Source organism: Mustela lutreola, chromosome 16, assembly GCF_030435805.1.
Source record: "Mustela lutreola isolate mMusLut2 chromosome 16, mMusLut2.pri, whole genome shotgun sequence".
Lineage (NCBI taxonomy): Eukaryota > Metazoa > Chordata > Mammalia > Carnivora > Mustelidae > Mustela > Mustela lutreola.
The window spans coordinates 37,712,890-37,728,640 of record NC_081305.1 but is presented as its reverse complement, the minus strand read 5'-3'; the positions used below and the strand labels follow the sequence as shown (position 1 = coordinate 37,728,640).

At 57.5% G+C, this 15,751-nt stretch overlaps 1 protein-coding gene across 1 annotated transcript; it reads right to left on the bottom strand.

Annotated features, from left to right (window-relative positions):
* Positions 1-7,038: 7,038 nt before the first annotated feature.
* Positions 7,039-15,686, bottom strand: PLEKHF1 (pleckstrin homology and FYVE domain containing 1). Its single transcript, XM_059152476.1, has 2 exons — positions 15,540-15,686; positions 7,039-8,675 (listed from the first exon to the last, which is right to left on the bottom strand). The coding sequence occupies exon 2, from the start codon at positions 8,656-8,658 to the stop codon at positions 7,810-7,812; it is 849 nt and encodes a 282-aa protein (XP_059008459.1). The 5' UTR covers positions 8,659-8,675; positions 15,540-15,686; the 3' UTR covers positions 7,039-7,809.
* Between the last annotated feature and the right edge of the window lie 65 nt (positions 15,687-15,751).

Below are 15,751 nucleotides of genomic sequence, written 5' to 3'. Positions count from 1 at the left end.
GACGGCTCAGTGGCACTGAAGCCAGTGGCCAAAGCAAGGAAGAGATTCCCCCAGGGGTGTGGGAGGAACAGTTCTGTGCTTGCCTTTATTCCCAGTCACAATGCTCTGACACCACATGTTGGGGGCTCCCCACACCAAGCGGTTCTCTACAATGCCAGCTCGGTGTCCTACAGTTCATTTGGTTCTGACGCTCGCTCCCTGATGTCAGCACAGATGCCACAGACCAGACTGTCCCCTCTTTGGATGGCAATCACAAGTCATGGGATGTCACCTGTCCTTCTCACTGACTGTGATCCCCGTGGGTTTGATGATTTGGAACCTTCATCATGACTGATCATTAGCGCAGTTTCTGGTCCCCCTCCCCTTCTGGGAGAATGAAAAGTTAGAACCAAAAGTTCTAAGCTTTTAATCACAGCTTGGTCTTTCTGGTGCCCACAAGTTCTGCCTCATTAGGACACCAGGCTCTCCTGCCATCCGGGAAATTCCAAGGTATTTGGAAGCTCTGTGCCAGGATTTGGGAATAGAAACCAATCCTCCCTTTTTTTTTTTTTTTTTGTATTATTTTGCACCAGGGAATTCTAGGGTGAGGGCACCCGAAGAACAAACATACACAGGTGAGCCACAGGTGTCCACCACTCCAGGAACCCCCTCCAGCAGCAAAGGGCAAGGAGTTGGGGGCTGGCCTGTGTTTCAAGGTGAGGACATGAGCACAGAACAGAAGGGCGTGGGGAGCCTCTGCCTGTCCTGGCTGTGATGACTATATCTCAGCCCTCAGCCAGACTCCCTCTCTTTGGGAGCCTCTGCCTTGACTCTACTCTCTTAAGCCAGCTCTAGGTCAAGGCTGGGGGAAAGCAATGAGCCAGGGGCTAGGGTGGCCCAAGGCTGAGAGGGTTCCTCTACGTTCTGGGTGGGAGTGGGGACTCCAGGAGGCTTCATTGGTATACAAAGGAAGGCATTTTGGCATTTAAAGAATGCTGGCTATGTGCAACTGTATGAAGTTTCCTTTTGTATGCACAAAGGAAAACGTGTGTGTGTGTGTGTGTGTGTGTGTGTGTGTGTGTGCAGTTCCAGAATCCTGGGAGCCTGGGTTCCCAGCCCGGGGTGTTGCTGTGGGCAGCTAGGGGTCACGTGAAGCCCCACTGTGCAGAGAAACAGCGGCACGGATGACTGGCTCCAGGAACCCAACTCTACCCACCCCCTCCTACCCCGCTCCAGCTTGGGAGCTACTGTGAGCAGAACTGTTCTTCAGAAAGCCTGTTCTTTGGGGTCAGAACATCTGGCAGGACCCCCTAAAGTGACACTCCAGGGATTGAAATTTCCCCTTGTTTTTGCCCAGAAATGTCTGGCTTGGTCTCCCCCACAACCCGTTTCTCTCCCTCCCTGCCCGCCCGCCTGACTTTCTGTTTTCAACATTGGAACATTCCAGTCAGAGCTGGGCTCTGTGGTGGTGAGGGGAGCCAGCAGGAGAAGGACTCTGGGAGGACACGGGACAAGACTGGCCACAGCCTCTCCAGCGGCACTGATTCATGAGTGTCAAGGGCGCCCTTGCCCTGGGGGCCTCAGCTTCCCAGCCCAAAGAGGGAACGAAATGGGGAAGAGCCCCCAGAGAGACCCGGGAGAGCCCCCGTGTGTTCACTCTCCCTTCCCAAGTGGGAGCCCCTGTCCTCACTCTTGATTCCTCCCTTCTAGACTGCTCCAAAAGCTAGCCTGAGGCTGTAACATGGGGAGTCTGGGAGGGGCGGGAGGGGTGTGTGCGCGCGGGTGTACAGGGCTCGGTGTCCATTGGGATAAGGACTCTACCTCACAGGTCCTGACTCAGGCCCACCTTTGCGGTCTTGCCTAAACCACGTCCTCCAGGGCTCTACGGAAGCTCCTTCTGGCTCCCCCCGTGCTCCACAGGCTCCCCCAGTTCAGCGTGGATTATCTAGAAAGGCACAGGAGGGCCGGGGACAGGCAAGGAAGGGTTGGAGACCCCCCCAATATCAGGCTCAAGGACCTGGGTGCAGGCACTGATGGAGGCAGCACTAGCTGGTTAGGGGAAGGTGACGGGGTCAGTTTGGACACAGGAGTTGTGAGGTCCCTGTGACCCCAGCATCTTGCGGACTCCCCCTCCCCCAGAACCTAGGGGAAGTCCCAAAGTCACCTTCTAAAAATGGCATCAGTGGAACCCAGCTGAGAGTTGTGGGGGCTGCAGGTGAACGACGAATGAGGGGCCCCCTGCCCTCAAGCAGCCCAGACTGGAAGGTGCACTCGGGCACCTCACGCAAGATGCGAGGTGGGAGCCACAGCTGGGGCTGCAGGTGCTCTGGGAGCACAGATGGGAGAGCCATGCTGCCCTGGGGCAACCAGGAAGGCTGCAGAAGGGAGGTGGCTGCAGCACTGGGGCTTACAGGGGGGCACAAAGTTCATGCACAAAAGCAGATGAACCTCCAGAGTCAGCAAGTAGCCCAGAGAAGACCAGGGTGTAGCCCTGTTGAGCTTGGTGAGGCAGAATCCTTCCTCCGGCCCACAGCCCTCGCCCCAAGCTCTGTTCTCTGGGCACAGGTATCTCACAGAGTCTGCTCAGGGCTAAGGCTGAGCAAGCACATGGAGAGTGTGTGGGCCCCTTCACAGATGGAGCCCAGATGCAGAGAGGCAGGGAGACAGCTGGCAAGCATTGAGGAGGGAAGCTTCGGGCAGCCCAGAGCCTGCTGGCGCCACGTGTGCAACGCCTCTGACTTGGAGGCAGCCTCTCCCCTGCCCACAGGCCTCGGGAGGGTTACTTCCTGAAGGCCTGGGTCAGAGGCAGGCCAGCGGAAGTGGCTGCCTTGGTTTGTCAGTGGCCTGAGAGCCCCAGGATCCTGCCTGAGAACTGGGTCAGCCCTGCAATCACTCCCCACCTGCCTGGTAGCTGCACCCGGCAGGGGCCCTGACTTCCTCTCTAGCCCCTTTCTGGCTGAGTCCCCAAGAACAGGCTGCGGCCAGGGGTGCCTGGGTGGCTCAGTGGGTTAAAGTCTCTGCCTTTGGCTCAGGTCATGATCCCAGGGTACTGGGATCGAGCCCCGCATCAGGCTCTCTGCTCAGCAGGGAGCCTGCTTCCCCCTCTCTCTGCCTGCCTCAATCAAATAAATAAATAAAATCTTAAAAAAAAAAAAAAAAGAACAGGCTGGGGCCAGCCAGAAGCAGCCCCTTTCTGACTGAGTCTCCAAGAAGAGGCTGGGGCTGGGCAGAAGCTGGGCCAGCTGACATCCCCTGAGGCCAACCAGGAGGCTGTCCCCCTGCAAACAGGTCTGACCTCACGTCTCCAGGAAGTTCTGCCTGGGAGGGGGTGGATAGGCGTTTCCTGTCCCTGCTGACAGGGCAGCAGTCAGTGTCTGGGGGAAGGGGAGGCTTCCTTACCCTCCAAAAAGAGGCCAGGCAGGCCCACCAGTTCTCATCTAGCACCTTGACCGGAGGCTCCAAATATGAGGCTCATTGGCCATTTCATTACCATCCCTTCCGCCCGAAGGCCCCCAACCTCATTTCTTACTTGATTCATTTCTTCAATCCACAAAGGTTCAGTGCCAAGGACAGGAGGGGACAGTGAACAAAAGACCCAGCGTCCCAGCCCCGGGGGAGACCACTGTCCTCTCTGATAAAGTTGTGCCTTCCCGGGGTTCAGCCAAACATCACCTTCTCCAGCAAGCCCTCCCTGATCATACAACTATCCCTCTGGCCACTGGCTTTATCTATCTGTCTCTCAGGACTCAGGCTGCATGCCCCTCAGAATGGCCTTGTGTAACCTGGCTCTGCCCTCCTGAGACCAGTGGCCAGATGGGTCTCAGTAACAGGCAGCCACTGTCACCATCAGCATCCATGCTGCCCACCCTCCATCATCACCAAGGAGGGATAAGTTTCCTCCAGTCCTGCCAACCCCTTGCCTGGCTCCCTGCCTCTGGCACACAGTGCGCAGTTGTAAGCAGCTCCCGTGCAGGCGAGCCCTATTTAAGAAAACTCGACATTGGAAAATCCCAAGTCACAACTCCCAGGCAGGGGTCCCTGGCTTGCTGCCCGCAGAGGCCTCCCTCAGTATCCGAGTCCCACAGGACCGCTGCAGCCCTGCCCAGGGGAACGTCAAACTCTAAAGGGAAGCCTGCCTGTCAATTCGTTCCCCAATGCCCTGAGGTCACCGCTGAGACTTCACTTTCCACCTGGAGCGACTTTGGTCAGGACTGGTGCGCTTCAGGGGCGCCTCAGGCAAGGCGGAGGTGGTGGGGGCCTCGGTGCCCCACAAATGCATGGGCCTGGTCCTCGGACCCTCCCCTGGCCTGTGTCCACTTCCCAGGAGGAGGGGCAGGGCGGGCCTCTCCCAGGGCTTAAGGATCCACCTCTGGCAGGAACTCGGAGTCCCTGCACAGCTGGGAGGAAGGAATCCTGGGCTGTGGAAGGGAGCACTTGGCTGGCAGGACAGTGGGTTCCCGGTCCTCGCCAGGCCTAGTAAGCAAAGCCCCAGGAGAAGCGAGGGCTGGGATGTCGGCCCAGCAGATCCAGCCCTGCGGCCAGACCTCAAGCTTCATTCCGGGAAGAGGGAACATCACAAAAAGCAGAGGCACTGATTCAGCCTGAGAACTCCTGAACTTCTCCACGCGCAGGGGTGGCCTCGTGGCCAAGGGCAGGGGTCAGCTGCGTGGCCTCGACTAGGGGCAGCTCCGGTGCCTCGCAAGACCACACCTGCTGGGGAAGTCAGTGAGAGAAAGCAGAATCCCCCAGCAGCCTGGAGGGCAGCCAGCCCCTTCTCGGAACAGCCTGGGGGGCAGGTGCAGGCAGGGCCTGGCCTGACCTGTGACCCAAGCCAGGATGGCGAGCCTGTCTCTGAAGGGGTACCAGACCTAAAGGAGTCAGAGTTGGGGTCTCCTGAGGCAACACCTTCCCTTCTTGGGCTTCTTTTCTGAGAGGTCCTGCTTCCTCCTATCATATTCCCCTCTGGGCTTCAGTGGCGAGCATCGACCTCTCACACTGGTCCAGGGCAAATGTTCAGCCTGATTTATCTTGCTTCCTGGTGCACCCTCTGCTGTAATCCAGAACAGGGGAGGGACCAGGCCTTTAGGAGGAGATGGTGACAGCCCGGGCTTGCCGTCTACCACCTACCACCGCAGGCAGATGTGGCCTCAGCGGAGCCTGGTTCCCCTCTCAGGGATCCTAGGAGTCTGGGGTGGCTGACCAGATGCTCTCTATGCCTCAGCCACCTGCACACAGCTGTCAGGCAAGCTCTGGAAAGCAAAGAGCAGATTTGCTGCCTTATGGCAGGTTCCAGTGGCTCCCGGCTTTTCAGAGCTGGCCCCACCCACCACCTGTGTGGCCTCAGTGCAGCCATACTGCTCTGGAACAGCTCCTCTCCTCAGGGCCTTTGTACTTGCCATTCCCTCCTTCTGGAATGCCACCTCCCCAGGTGGCACTGCTCACTCCTTCTCACCATTTGGGGGGAGCTTACCTCTGTGGGGTGCTTCTGTCCACCTGCCCACCACATCATGCCTCAGTCCCTGTCCCCATCACAGCATACATGGGGACTGACACCACCTGCTCCTGTTACTTGTCTCCTTGGCCAGAGGAGATACCGTAAGAGTGGGGATCTTGTGTGTCTCACCCATGGCTTGTTCCCAGCACCTGGCAGGGCCCAGAGGCCCCCTCACAGCTTGTTGGCCATTCAAGCCCTTGAGTCCTTGCAGGCTCCAATAGGTGAGGGCTAGAAGGGAAGCAGGGGTCAGGGCCCTGGGCTGAGGGCCGAGCCAGCAGCTGCCCAGCCCTGGTGAGGAGGGCATGTCTCTTGGCCACCTGTCCTGCACGCCTAGGGTCTTGTCTGTGCCCCTGTGGCGGGTCCCTGTAGAGAAGGCTGGCGGCACCCAGCTGTAGACAGTCCTCCTTCCTCTTCACAGGGATGCTGCCTGGTGCTTCGACTCCCCTTTTACCTGGCAAGAGCGGCTCGAGGAGAGTGGGGCTGTGACCAGGAGGCCAGTGGTTGGAGCCGGGCACCTACCCTGGGGTGAAGGGATGCGGCTGCCAGGCCTAGCTGTGAGAGGGTATGTGATCTGTCTTCAGGAAGTTGCCCCTTATCCCGTCACCCGTCACCTGTCCTGCCCTGAGCCCAGTGGCTGGGCGGAACCGGCCTGGACCTGTTTGTGCAGCTCAGGGAGGCCAAGGGCTTGAAAACCAGCATGTTGTTCTTGGACACACCTCTGACTCTCCCCCACCCGCTCCTGCCCATGCAAGAAGGCCACAGGCAGGCCCGGGTGCTGGCACTTTACCGCTTCTACCCTCCCTCACAGGGGTGGCTCTCCGTCCACAACGGGCTGGGAGCCAGCGACCCGCTGAGTCAGACGTGGTGCTCTAGCCAGACCCTCCGGTTCTGTCCGCACAGGAGGACTTGAGAACTAGCCAGCGTGGGATTCTTCCCCCGGGCCCTGACGAAGGGGTTTTAGGCACGGGGCCATGTGGACTGGGAGAGGCTTTCCTGGTCCTAGAGTCACTACTTCTAGCTGACAGTGACGTCCCCCTCCGCAGCGGGCTCTGGCCAAGTTCAGCCAGGCAACAAGGAGATGAGAGCAGGGGCTAATCAGGAGACCGTGTCGCCAGCTGCGGGCCAGGCCTCAGGAGGCTGGCATTGAAGCTCCAGCCTCGACCACTCTGAGCAAGGCCAGTCACTGCACGGGGGGCTTCCCCAGTCAGCGGCACCCTTCCCAGGAGCAGGCCAGGCAGGAGGTTGCCTGGGACAGCTTTATGCCAGGAAGGCCCAGGCAGAGCTGGATGAGTGGCTCTGGGTTTGTGCTCTGTGCCTCTGTTCAGATGATTCACACCTAGGGGACAGGGCTCCAGGCACTGGGCCATGGGCAGAGCCTCCAGGGTGATAGGGCCATGTTCTCAGGAAGCAGCCCAGGTGTGGCCTGAATGTCCCAGTGTTGTGTGCTGCCAGTGTTCCCAGGACACCATGGGGGACAGTTGTGGACATCTGCCACCTCGCATGGTTTCAACCCCTGATGAGCCGTGTCTGAAGCAAGACACTCCTGAACTTTTTGACCACACGAGTGAATAAACGTTCTTTTTATTGTTAAGTCAGTCTGGGTGGGGTTTCTGTCACTGGCAGTGAAGGGTTCTAACAGAAAACACCGCTTTCCTCAGCCATAGAGAGACGAGGGCTGGAGTAAGGGGCATCAGACACCTAGACACCTGGAGAGAAGGGAGATGGGGCCAGAGGCCTGGGCACATGCCTAGGACCCCCGGGGAGCCAGGGGGCAGTCCCACGCCTGGTGGGCACCCACAGCATGGCAGTCTGTCTGGCTCAAGGTGAGCCCACATGCCTGGCCTGAGAAGGCCCAGCTAGCCAGGCAAGGTGCGAGGGCAGATCTTGTTTCCAGCCCTCTCAGTCTTCCCTGGGGGTGTGCTTTTCTGTGGGGCAGGTGCTGGGGTGCACGGCCTCAGGGGACCTCATTCCAGTCCTATCTTCCTTCTGGTCCTCTGAAAGGTGCCTCGACTTGTCTAGCTCAAGGGATCATCTGGGACTACAGCTCCTAGGGCTGAGAAAAGGCACTATTCGTTCCTAAGAGGCCAAAGTGTTTTGGGTTTGCTAGGTGGACAGAGAATTACCTGAAGTGGAAAAGAAGGATGCCAACGTCCAGCACAAAGGCACTAGGATCCAGAGAGAAAGAGCCATTCCCACTGCACCTGCCACCTGTGGGGAAGGGTCCTGGGGGCCGGGGGGCGCAGCCTGAGACTTCTGCCCTCACCTGGGCCTGGACCATGGAGTCTGCCTGGATGCTGAAGGGCCTGGAAGCCCCTCTGTCATGGCCGCAGACACGGTCAGCTGTGGAAGGCTGACCAGGAGACACCCGAGGCGTAGAACTCCACGCCGCTGGGCCAGTTGCTGTCCCCACTGCCCTCCTTGTCCTCGTCAGAGTCCTCCTCGTCCCCGCTGGACGCCCCGGTGCCAGCCCCGGAGAGGTAGGACGGCTGCCCGGGGGACCCCACGCCCGGCTCCTCCTCCTCCTCCTCCTCCTCCCTCCGCTTGCAGGCGGCCAGCTCGCGGTAGCACAGGCTGCAGACGCGCAGGGGCTTGGGCGACAGGCGCGGCAGGAGGAAGCGCTCGCGCGAGCACTCTGCACACACCACGAAGCCGCACTTGCGGCAGTGGTGGCGCCGCGTGAGGGCGGAGAAGCGCGTCTGCGTGCAGCGCATGCAGATGTCCGTGGCCTTGTCGGGGATCCAGGGCGCCGCGTGCTCCGTGCTGGGCGGGCGGCCCGTGGCCCGCAGCTGCCGCCGCACGCACTCCTCGATGTGGCTGATCCACTCCTGGCGCTCCGTGGCGGAGGCGGCCGATACCACGAAGGACTTCCTGGCCGTCTTGATCATCCAGCGGTTCTTGGCCCGCGGCGTCTCAGGCAGCGGCTCGAGGGTCACCTCCTCCAGCGGGATGACGTGCTGGCTGCGGTACTTGCGCTTGGGGAGCACCACGCTGCCGTACACCAGGATGTCGTTGAACAGGAAGAAGATGCGCGGCTTGGCCTTCTTGCGGCACTCCTTGGTGAGCACGCCCTCGCCCAGCAGCACCCGGCCCGGCAGGGCCAGCGGCTGCCCCGACGCCCCGAAGCAGCTCTCCACCGCCGCGATGCGCTGGCTGTTGATCTCCGTGTTGGCCAGGGAATCCACCATCTTCTCTGGCCGCCGGGCTGCGGGAGGGGCGGCGGGTGAGGGAGGCGGCAGCTGGCGGGGGTGGGAACCACACGGCTCTCCCCAGCTCACTGATCATCCCCACGCCCCAGCCATTACCCCCACTGGAACCCACAGGGCCCAGACGGCCAGCCAACCACAGACCTGCTGCCCCAGTAGCCAGAGCCAGCTCTTCCACAAGGAGCTGCTGAGAGGTGGAGGAGGAGTGCCCAGTCGGGGGCGGGCAGGTGGAAGTCAGCCAGGGATGGGGGGACAGCAGCGAAGAGAGGAGCGGTGACTAATCCAGGCCACGGCTGTGGCCTGGTGGGGGGGAGGGGTCAACTCCTTGGGAGCCAGAGGAGAACAGTTCCTACTGGCGTCTACCCAAGGGGCAAGGATACTGAACCCCAACCTCTGTCCAACACCAGAGACCTGGCAATTGGGCCTGTCCCAGGTGGAAGGGTGCAGGGGCGTGTACCAGGACAGCAAGTGCCAGGCACCTGTGCCCCTAACCCACCATGGCCTCTGCCACCCAAGCCAAACCATCACAGACCTGCACCCACTCCCTCAGCCTCTGGCTCAGTGGGCACCACTTCCCCTGTCACAGGTACCATGTGCTGGTTGCCTCCTCTATGTCAAGCATGATTCTCTTATTTAGTCCCCACACCAACCCGAGGAGGCAGAATCCCCCACTGACGGAGGGGGGGAAACTGAGGCTCTGTGAGTAAGTAGGGGGCCCAGAGCTTATTCCCCAGGGGGGGGACAGTGCCTTCCTCCGTGGAGTGTGGGGTCCTCTCTGTCCTCCTCTGCCAAGCATGAAATGTCAGTGGCCCAGATGTCATCCAGGAGCCCCCTTGTTCTGGTCGCACACCCTCCCTTTGACCCTCGGGACTCGCAGCTTTGAAGACCACCCACATCCCCGGATCAAGCCTCCAGCTGTGGCTTCTCTGCTGCACTGTTAAGCCTGGATATCAACCTGCCCACATGATTTCCCACCTGCTCATCTGAGAAGGTTCTCAAATTCAACATGCCCAACATAAACCCAGCTTTTCCCTCCAATTCCTCTTTTCCATAAGCAGAACCACTGTTCATCCATCTGTTCAAGCCCCAAATCAAGGACTCATCCTCCTCTTTCCTGTACCCCAAAGAGTCACCTCATGAATAAACTCCACCATTTTTCTCTCTCACAACTGGCCAGAGTTTGCCTACTTCTCATCACACAGCTACATGACTGAATCAACAGCAAGGCGCCATGAGGTCTTGCCTGAAATAGGCTGTCCCTGGGCTCTTGGCTCTCATCTCCCTTCAGAAAGGGTCTCTGACAACCCCATCTCAAGTACAGGGTTGGCAAACTATGGCCTGAGGGTCAAATCTGGCCCATAGCCAGTTTTTGTAAATAAAGTTTTAATGGAACACAGCCACACTCGTTCATTTAAAATTGTCTGTGGCTGTTTTCATGCTGCAATGGCAGAGATGACTCATGGTGACAGACACCGTAGGCTATAAAGCCTGAAATCTTTACTACCTGGCCCTTTACAGATAAAGTTTACTGCCAGTTTCTCTAAGACATTACCCTATTTTGTTTTTTCTTCCAGGACTTACCAGGACCTAATATTTTCTTGTTTATCATTTGCTTACATGTTTTCTATTTCCCTCCCTGGGTTGTAAGCATGAGAACAGGAGCCTTTTCTTGTTCACTACAGTATCCCCGGTGCTTGAAACAGTGCCGAGCACACAATAGGTGTTTTGTAAGTTGCTGGTGAATGAAGGAGCCTTTCCAAAGCTCCCCGAGGGTCTGCCATGCATAAGTCAGCCTTACTTCTGAGGAAAAAGCTGGTGAGAGCTGACCTCACCGCCACCACCATGTGCATAAGTGTGCCCAGGCACACACAGCATGACCCTGGCTGAGCTGATCACGCATGTGGTATTTCTGGGTCACCACATTGCAGTTCTAGAAGTCAGACCACGTATGGGAAACAAGAGTGGGGCCCAGTGCAGAGGCTGAATGCATTGCACAAGAGGGGTGCTCGGCCCCCTGAGTCACATACCGCTTGCCCCCTTCAGACCACAGGGCATCCTGAGAAGTGCTGCCCACACCACCTTATGTAAGAACCACTATTTTTAGGTTGCTAATCTTGGTTTTGTGTTGCAAACCTCGCTGATTGTTGGTGACAGCCCTGGGCTGTCCTGCTAGGATGGATCAGTGGGTCCCTGTTGTGGACAATCTGGCAAAATTCCAGAGGCCACCCCCGGCCCCCAGGCTGGGCTGAGGGCTGGGATGGGCTGGCTGAGGGCTCCACCGGAGGAGCTCAGAGTGCAGCCGAGGGAGATCCCGAAGGGCCGTGAGTTCATGACCTGCTGCGGAGACAAGAGACAAGTCTAGCAGTGGGGGAACAGGTCCCACAGCTGGGCCACTCACACGCGGGAAGAGTGCCAGCAGCTATGATGACACCCAATCCACGCGGGTCAATGTGGAGTGACCACAGACATCAAACACTGAGTGGAGAAAGCAGCCTGCCAAACGGTATGTGACAGCTCATGTGCAGACATTCCACAACGTTGCAGAAGTGTTCAAGACATTAGATCTACGAACGAAGATGGAGAGGATGGAGCTTCACACTCACGAGGGTGCCTAACTGTCAAAATAAATAAGTAAGTAAATAAATAAAACCCTAAAACCCCCAGGTAATAACAAGGGTTGGGAAGGACATGGAGAAGTTGAAACCTTGGTGCGCTTATTGCGGGAGAGGGATGTAAACTGGTGTTGTGCTATGGAAAAGAATAGGGAAGCTCCTTGAGAGATCAAACACAGAAATACCATCTGACCCAGTAATTCCATTCCTGGGTGTCTCCCCACAAGACGGGAAGCAGGGTCTCAAAGTAGTACAGTACACCCACGTTCACGGCGGCGTTATTCACAGCAGCCGAGAGGTGGAAGGAACCTGCATGTCCATCGATGGCTGAGAGACTGGACAAAATGTGCAACAGAAGGTAATTCAGCCATAAAAGGAAGGAAATTCTGACCCCTGCTACCACGTGGATGAATCCCGAGGACATTTATGCTCTGTGAAATAAGTCGGTCACCAAACGACAAGTACTCGTCCGGTTCCGTTCCCATGCGGCATTGCAAGTAGTCAAATGCATGGAGACAGAAAGTAGAAAGGTGGTGGCCCAGGTTGGGGGGCGGCGGGAGGAAGAAGAGCTGTTATTTAATGGGTAGACAGTTTCAGTTCTGCAAGACGAAAAGAGTTCTGGAGATGTTTCACAGCAATGGAAATATACTTAATACCACTGAACTGTACACTTAAAAATGGTTAAGACAGGTTAAAATCAAATGATGGACCCAAACCAAAGAAAGTGGCCTGGAGAAGGGGCACCTGGATGTAACCAGCAATGGCGGGGAGGGGGTATCAAGCAGGACTTCCCCTTTATAATATTCTTTATTTCTTTAAAAAAAAAAAAAAAAGCAGCAACAAAGTGATAAAACACAATTCCAGGAAGTGGGAACATCGGCGTCTTTTTCTTTCTCTCTGTCTAAATGTAAGGTCCTCAAAAAGACAAGCCACAGGACAGAGTCTGCACCCAGAGCCATGAGCTCTCCTGCTCCATGCTGCGGGGCTCACGACGGGTCATCTGGTGGGGCCTCCCCTGACCATCCAGGGACAGAGGCGACGCCGGGGGGAGGGAGCCCTGAGAAAGGATGCCACTCGTTCCCTTCAAGCTCACCTATGTGTCACCCAGTCTTGTGGCCACAGACCAAGGCTTACTTAACACATTTGGCAGCTGGGACAGACAGACAGACTATGTGCTGAGACAGCAGCCAGCAGACGGCCCCCATCTGGTCCTGGGGGTTTGGTGAGCTTGGGAGGCCAGCTTGCCCAGGTCCCCCTCTGACCTGATGCCACCCAAGGGGGCAGCCTGCAAGAAGTGAAGAGCAGCACCCAGGGAGGGGAGAGGTTTAGGCAAGAGAGAGCCTACAACACTGTCTCCTTAGGACAGGGGAGGAGAGAGCTAACCCATGCCTCCTGAGGCCGACCTGCCTCAGGACAGCCTCTGGCTTTGGGATACTGCATGTGTTGCCTCTGGGCAGGGTACCCAGCACCAGGGTGCTGGCAGAGAGTGGACACTTCTGAAGGGTGAGTGTCTGGCAGTGAGGCAATGAACAGAGCTGCTTTCGGGAGGAGGGTTTGGGAGGCTGCTAGGCTCCTGGGCTGGCCCTCCTGAACACAAGTGATCCCATCACCTGAGTGGGCTAAAGGTATGTGGTGAGCACGGGGATCTGGGGAGCCAGGATGCGACAGTTGCTTGATGGCCAGGGTTCTGTGCATGACGGCCGAGGTGTCACATGTGATCTACACCAGGGCTGGCCAGCCCACGTCAAGTGTCACATGTGATCTACACCAGGGCTGGCAAGCCCATGTCAGTCTGATCCAGTGACCACTTTTCTAAATCCAATTCATTGGAATGCCATGACAGAGACTGGCTTACAAAGCTGAAAACATTTACCATTTGGCCCCTTATAGGAAAAATGTGCAGACCCTCATCTATGCCTGATCTGTACCACCCCATGCAGTCAGATGTGTAACACACCTACTCCAGGGACACACCTGACATAGGGCTGTGTCCTGAGTGAACTTGTTCTCTCGTCTCCTCCACTCAGAAACAGTTTGTGTGATTTAAGAGAGATGTCTGGGATCCCACCTTGGGAACCCTGGAAAGCAGGTGGGACCCAGCTCTCCTGTGAGAGCTATAGTTGGGGATATCAGAAAGGGAGGTATCTGGCCAAGATCACAGAGGTGGGGAGTCAGGACGCTGGTCCCTCTGGCTTCTACTGACTGGGGCCAGGCTGATTCATCGCTGCCCCTCCTTCCCTCTAGCCCCAACCAGGTCCACTGTGCTCCCAGGCCTTCTGGATTTCACCTTCCAAATGTGTACTGTAAGTCCTACTGTGCTTGGCACCAGGTAACAGCAAAGAAGTAGGGACCAGGCCCTTGAGTAACAGACTCCCGAGTGGGACAGTCAGACTAGTACGTAAGTCAACAAGGTAATGTCTGCTCGTTAGCGTGATTAACTGCCATGAAGCAAAAAGCTGATCTGACCGGCAGAGCTGGGGTGGGGGTGGGGGTCAGGCAAGACCTGGTGAGGAAGTAACCTTGCACCAACCTTAGGCTGTGTGAAAGAGCCAGTCATTCAAAGGCTGGAGGAAAGAATGTTCTGGGCCTTGGGAACAGCTCAAGAATCTGATCCATGGAGGCCATGGAGAAAGGAGTAAGGGTAAGAGTTAAGGTCAAAGGGGCCAGCAGAGGCCAGTCTTCAAGGTCCACAGGCCGAGATTTTTCTCGAAGTACACTGAGCAGAGTGACATGATCCAGGTCCCTTCCTTCCAGAGGGGCTGCCCCTCAGCCGTGTCTAAACCTGTGCTTCCTGGAGGCCCTTCTCCATGAAAAAAAAAAAAAAAATAGTAATAAGGAAAATAAACCAAAGGTGCTATTAACTAGGAGCTTATAGCTCACCAGTTACAGCAGTAACCACATTATAAGTATTCTCTCACTTAATCCTCAAGAAAGCCCCATGCGGGAAAGTACTACCCCCATCATCAAAATTACTACCAAGGGCCCAGCAGAGTGATGCAGGAGCCCAGCTCCAAGAAGGCTGTTCTTGACCAAAGACAGAATCAGAAATCCTCAAGTTCAAAGGGCAGGGTCCCTCTCTAAATGCCTGATGCCCTGCCCCACCCCCAACCCCATCCAACTCAAGGATCCCTTGGGGGTGGCCAGGGCAGGTCCCTTAGCTGGGCTGGGCTGCCTCCCCTCCTGTTTTGGCAGCCCTGAGGGCTGTCGTGTGCAGGGACACAGGCCAATGTCAGAGTCATCTCTCAGCCTGCACAGACCCCAGTGGAAATTATGTGCCCAGGAACAGCCCAGTACTAAGTGGAAACTGTGTGCAGAATGACCCCAGCAATGATCCTACCCTCCTTGCAGACTTCTGACCCTCTGGGGTGAGATAAGAACTTTGTTCAAATTGCAAACCAGTATTTTCCTTGAACTGTGAAGATGGAGGCTCAGAGTGCCTCTGAACTTTGGAAATTTCTGGAACCTTCGGAACCTTCCTGTTCTCCCCATGTAAAGGAGGCTGAAGACACCACTCCTTAACTCCTCAATTCCTAAACTGAAGACACTCCTCCTTAACCCCTCAGTGTTCAGGGAGAGAGAAAGGAAAGGAGGGTCCAGCTGATTCCAGGCTGGGAAAGAACAGCCATCTCTATGGGCCTGCCTTAGTGCCATTTCCTTAGGCAACTTTAACCAAAATCACAGACTCCAATGCTTCGGGGGCCAGGCTGTTCCACAGTGAGAGAGGACAGAGAGGACCAGGGCCGCCCAGAAAGCACTGTCACCCTCCCCACCACCACCCAGGTCCACTGGGGCAGCTGACTCTGCTCACTTGTGCAGACCCTCAAAAACTGGGACCAAGATGTGAGGTCCTGATGGCGGCCTCAGGGCAGGACTCTCTGCCAAGGGACCAAGGGTGTGCGGAGATCCCTGCCGCCCCAGGGGGCAGCACCCTCGGGCGCCTCCGAACCTCTTCTGCTCCCACGTCTCGCATCCCCCCGGGACATGGCTTAGACCCCAGAGCTTCTTTATCTGTGCTCACCCGCTCTCTCTGGAGCCCCTGCAGCCTCCACCTTGCCTCCTGCACTCCCAACCAGCAGTAAGCGCCCTTCCCCGCGCCTCTGCTCTGGGTCAGAGTCCGAGGTGGCTCCTGCTGCTGCGAGCCTGTCCCTGCCGAGCCCGGAGCCACCTCGACAGGGCGGCCAGGAGACTTTGGAAGCGGTGGGCAGGCAACCCGCCCTCCCCGCGTGTCCCTGCCGGGTCCGAGGACCTTACCTCCTCCGCCGGGTCCCTGCGCGTCTGCACCCCGCCGGCACCCGCTCCGCTAGTCCACTTTCGTCGTTGCGTTCTGCTCCGGGTCCCGGCGCCGCGGCGCCGGGGACTCCGCCGCTGTCCCACTCTCTCCGGACACGCCCCTCGCGTAGGCTCCACCAGTCAGAGCCCCGGAGCGCGGGCCGGGGCGGAGCCTGGGCTCCCCACACTCCGGG

What these genes read in the sequence shown, in the direction of transcription:
- PLEKHF1 (XM_059152476.1), bottom strand. Translation starts at nt 8,658, where the DNA reads ATGGTGGATTCCCTGGCCAACACGGAGATCAACAGCCAGCGCATCGCG.